This window comes from Hipposideros armiger, unplaced genomic scaffold, assembly GCF_001890085.2.
Source record: "Hipposideros armiger isolate ML-2016 unplaced genomic scaffold, ASM189008v1 scaffold_988, whole genome shotgun sequence".
NCBI lineage: Eukaryota > Metazoa > Chordata > Mammalia > Chiroptera > Hipposideridae > Hipposideros > Hipposideros armiger.
Window position 1 is genome coordinate 643805 of NW_017732338.1, and position 4884 is coordinate 648688.

At 50.2% G+C, this 4884-nt stretch overlaps 2 protein-coding genes across 2 annotated transcripts in view; both read left to right on the top strand.

The window, feature by feature from the left end:
* The first annotated feature begins 3073 nt into the window (after window positions 1–3073).
* LOC109375758 (histone H4) lies at window positions 3074–3640 on the top strand. Its single transcript, XM_019631288.1, has one exon. It carries the CDS (start codon window positions 3149–3151, stop codon window positions 3458–3460), a length of 312 nt encoding a protein of 103 aa, XP_019486833.1. The 5' UTR covers window positions 3074–3148; the 3' UTR covers window positions 3461–3640.
* Window positions 3641–4618: 978 nt separating this feature from the next.
* The window catches only part of H1-1 (H1.1 linker histone, cluster member), a 23729-nt gene continuing 23463 nt past the window's right edge, over window positions 4619–4884 (top strand). Inside the window, exon 1 of the mRNA XM_019631258.1 lies at window positions 4619–4647. The gene's annotated coding sequence lies outside the window, so the exon portion shown is untranslated. The remainder of the gene's footprint in view (window positions 4648–4884) is intronic.

Below are 4884 nucleotides of genomic sequence, written 5' to 3' on the forward strand. Positions count from 1 at the left end.
GGCTGGTGCGCGAGATCGCGCAGGACTTCAAGACGGACCTGCGCTTCCAGAGCTCGGCCGTGATGGCGCTGCAGGAGGCGTGCGAGGCGTACCTGGTGGGGCTGTTCGAGGACACCAACCTGTGCGCCATCCACGCCAAGCGTGTCACCATCATGCCCAAGGACATCCAGCTGGCGCGCCGCATCCGCGGGGAGCGTGCGTAACTCGCTTTCATTACTGAGGTAACCGAAAAGCAACTCAAAGGCTCTTTTCAGAGCCACCTACAGTTAGTTAAAAGAGCTGTGCATTCGTAGCTTACTGTTACAGGAATTCAATGCGTTATGTAAAAAAATGTGGTCCGTGTCACTGCTGAAAGTGCACTGCATTACAATTTGTCTAGTCATTAAAGCCAAACATGCTCTTTATACAGGTGAGTAGGAGTTTGTCTCATATTTGCTTGGAACCCTTGACACAAACCTAGTTTTTCTCAACTAAAGTGTGGGGTCTTTTACATTATAACGGCTACGCAGGCTCTGGTTTTTGCAGCTTCAGCCGAGAGCTTCAACGGAACCCCCCTGCCTCGGGCCGTTAAACACTGGAGGTCCTTCAGGAGCGAAGTGAGGAGGTATAGAATTTGAAGACTCCCATGCCTTGGCAGAAACTACAGTCTGGCTTTCCAGCAGTTGAACAATGGCACACTGGCTGTAGGCAATCGTTAGTTATGGAACCCAGGGCATTGCACGAACAGCTCAGGGCAGAATTTTTGCACCTGGAAGCAGACGCAAGTGACAGCACCACAGGGTGAGTGTGATGTGACTTGATTCACCAGGGTCATTAGGCTCCTAGTCCTCATTGGAGCACCTCTGCATCTTTCCCAAATAGTGGTAGTTCAAGGTTTAAGGCAAGGTTAAATTTTAACAAAAAGTGGGGGTGGTGTGGGGGAAGAAACAAAACCATCTCTGTACCTGGAAGTTCTTAACAGCTGTATTTGTAGTAGCTCTGAAGTGGCAACAGCTTAGCAGTTCCACCGACACAGGGTCACACAAACGCCTATACATCCACACAGGTGAATCCTACCGGCAGTAAAAAAGGAGGCTATTGATACATGGAACAAGTGGGCTGGATCTCAAGGGCATAACTGTTAGTGACAAATGGCTAATCTCAAAGATCCATGTTGTATTATTCCATTGATGTAACAGTCTCAAATTGAAGAATCCAGAGATGGATAACAGGTTAGTGATTGACTCAGGACAGAGGAGAGGTGGGTGCCTGGGAGTATAAAGGGTAACACCTGGAGTTCCTTGGTGATGATGGAACAGTTGTTCCAGCTCTGCGGTGGTGGTTCCAAGAATCTACTCATGGGAGAAGGTTGCACAGGACCCTCCTCACTTAACAGACACGTAAATGAGAGCGTATTCAAGGATAATTATGTAGGATATCGCCATTAGGTGAAACAGTTCAAAGGACTGTTTCAAATTAACAAGGTACAAGGGGAAAAAAAGCTGTGAGAATTCTTTAGCATTTGGTACTTTGTATTGCTTAGGATTCTATGGCTTCCTTAACAAATCAATGCGATTCTTTTTGTAAAGCAGCAGTTTGTTGCTTTTTTCTGGGTCTCATTGTGACATATCCATTTGGTTGGGATTTGGTTCATTTATGTTGGTATATGATTTTGGAGATATTGCTGCCCCTACCTCAAAACGAAATTGAGTTTCAAAAGTTAATAAGAGTTAACCCATGGTGCATGCCACAGTGTGCTTGTTACATCATAAATGCACAATGGTAAAGAAAAAACATCACAGGCCCAAAATGCTGTCCCTCGTGCTAAATGCCCAAGATACCAAACCTAGATTTCATACCTGATCTAACTGCAGTTTCAAACTGTTAGAAATGTAATCAACCAGTCTGAAGTTTTCTGGTCAAGCACCACCAGTAAGGAAGGAGTATACTTTGTGAGCCCTCTTGAACCCCTATCTCATGCAAAAGAGGCAATCTGCATGATAAAAACCTCTTTTGGTTTTTGCTGAAAAGTTTCGAGTCGACCTAAAATTACGCCTTTCTTGTGTTAATAGCTCCCATGCCCCACCTTTGTTCCTTTGAAAACCTTCCATTTTGTAAAGCCCATCTGATGGGTCCTTCTAGGTGCTAAATCGGATGCTGTCCAATTCATGGATCGCTTAATAAAGACAGAGCTTCCAATTTACTCAGCTCAATTGATTTTTAACAGTACAAATCATCTATATTGAACACTCTATTGCATTCTAAAGACATTTATATATTAATGTTCTTATATACTAGCTCAGCATTTTTCTTCTTAATAATGGAAAAATCTAGGAATGCTCACATTTTTATTTCTGGCACTTGCATAAAATTCCTTTGCATAGCTTCAGAGTTTAGGACAGCTTTCTGTAATTCCATGCACCAGCCCCGGGAAAGCACAGTCTCCCCTCCACCCTCTGTCCTACACGAAAGGAATGGCATTAGCCTCTGGCAATTTTCATCTTTTTCCTCTTCAATCCTTCGTTTTTAAATGCATATGTTTAGTGTAAATGATAGTGCTGGACATACGGCGTTATATGGGAAATGTTTTGAAATCCTTCCATGTGCTTTGGTCCTGTCTGTACTATAAACCTTTTGGTTTTAAAAACATTACCAGGGCGATAGATAGGATTTTATTGCCAACAAACTAAATGCCAGTCATTTTGCTTTTACGACCGTTATCAACAGGTATTTGTCCTTTTAGAGACAAGGCCACTAACACTCCGATTAACAAACAAGCCTATTAACAGCTTGAGAGCAGCCACTCAGGGACTCCAAACCCGAAGCCTGGGTGGGTTGCTTAGAAATGTTTTTGAAAATTCCTGTTTCTTGGTATTTGGGCCTGGTCAAATCCTGTTCCATTCCAGGGTGGAAAAGATCCAAGAATATGCATGAGAGAGACAGCTCTCTAAACACACACAAACGAGGTAGTTTCTGTACGTGTTTGACACCCCTGATTAGAATCATTTTCTTACCAGAAAATGCTCCAACCCCGCGTTTACTAGGGGCGGGGACTCGGTGGTTTTCCGCCTTCGCGGGTCTTTCTGTTTCAAACGAGGTCCGCCCACTTGTTATTTAAGAGGCTGCAACGGCCAGATGGGGCAGACATCGCAGAATCTGGTCCTCCGCCATGTCTGGTCGCGGCAAAGGCGGCAAGGGGCTCGGCAAGGGCGGCGCCAAGCGCCACCGCAAGGTGCTGCGCGACAACATCCAGGGCATCACCAAGCCCGCCATCCGGCGCCTGGCCCGACGCGGCGGCGTCAAGCGCATCTCCGGGCTCATCTACGAGGAGACCCGCGGGGTGCTCAAGGTGTTCCTGGAGAACGTGATCCGGGACGCCGTCACCTACACGGAGCACGCCAAGCGCAAGACGGTCACGGCCATGGACGTGGTGTACGCGCTCAAGCGCCAGGGCCGCACCCTCTACGGCTTCGGGGGCTGAGTCTCCCTCCACCCGTGAGCTCGCCTAATGCAGCAAAACCAAAGGCCCTTTTCAGGGCCACCGAACTCCTCAAAGAAAAAGCTGTGATAACCATTTCCTAAGACACTTCTCTGCTGTTCAACGGTATTTAAATGTAGTGGAAGACGTTGTATTCCTAACTCGGAAGAAAAAGTAAATTCAGCCGGATTTCCTGAACTCTGTAATCTCACTTATCAATATTCTGTATTTCCCTCAGTGTCAGGCCTGCCGCAGGTTAAGTAGCCATCAATGCTTTTCTCCAAGATGCAGATTTTTTTAAGTTGGCTGAATTAGTAGTCTGAGGACCTACTTTTAAAAACGTTAGTATTATTGAATTGTGCATAATAAAAAGGGAAAGTATTTGATTATTGCAGGTAGTTTAAGAGGGAGATTAGTTTGCGGAAGGGAGTGGGGGTGGGGAGTGGGGAGGTGGTGGCCGGGACACCCGGGAGCCTGTCCCGCGGGAGGCAGCTAGCTCCTTTCCACACGCAGTCAGGCCCTGGGGCACAGAGCTGGAGACCCGTGAGGAGTGAGGACACCGGCTCCCGGACCAGGTCATTTACAGGGAGCGGTCACTTACAAAACGGCTTGGCCTCAGGCTGGGGGGGTGGGGGGCAGCCTGAGGACGGGAACGAGCGAGGCCCAGTTAGCGCCATTTAACCCCAGAGATTCCAAGTGTGCGGGTGACGGCGCTCAGCCCGGCGCCGGGGGGGAGCCAAGTGTAACAACCCTTCCCTGACATCGCTTGGGGCCAACACATGAGGCTTCAACAACCCGCGTCTTGCTGGCTGGCGATGTCGGCTTTTAACACTGGGTTCCCGTGGGCGGCGGGCAGCACCGCACAGGTTTCTGCCATTTGCTCGTTCGCTGGGCCGACCCGGACAAACGCGCTCGGCGGCGCCCCGGGACTTCCGGTCCCTGCCGACGGCCTCGTCGCCGGCACCGCGGCTGCGGCGGGTCTCGCACAAGGACGAGGGGCGGGTGGGGGCCCTGTGGGCCCCGGAGCTTTACTTCGTCCACTGGGAGCGCGTTCTGCTAGTTCCTGCCTGACCCGCCGGAAGCCTCTGCTCCCCGTAGGGCCGGGGGCGCCGTTTGTCCTGGGTCCCTGCGCAGCCTGGCTGAGGACCGTGGTGACGGAGCCGCCGTCCCACCGGGAGCTCTCGCTGAAGGTAAACGCGCGCCGGCATGAAAGCCTATAGACGACCACAGAAATCGACTCGAAAGGCGCGCACAGCTCTTCCTGAGAGGCCGTGGGCGGCCCTGAAAAGGGCCTTTGGTTTTGCTCCAAAAAGCGAGCTCGCGGGTGAAGGGGGACTCAGCCCCCGAAGCCGTAGAGGGTGCGGCCCTGGCGCTTGAGCGCGTACACCACGTCCATGGCCGTGACCGTCTTGCGCTTGGCGTGCTCC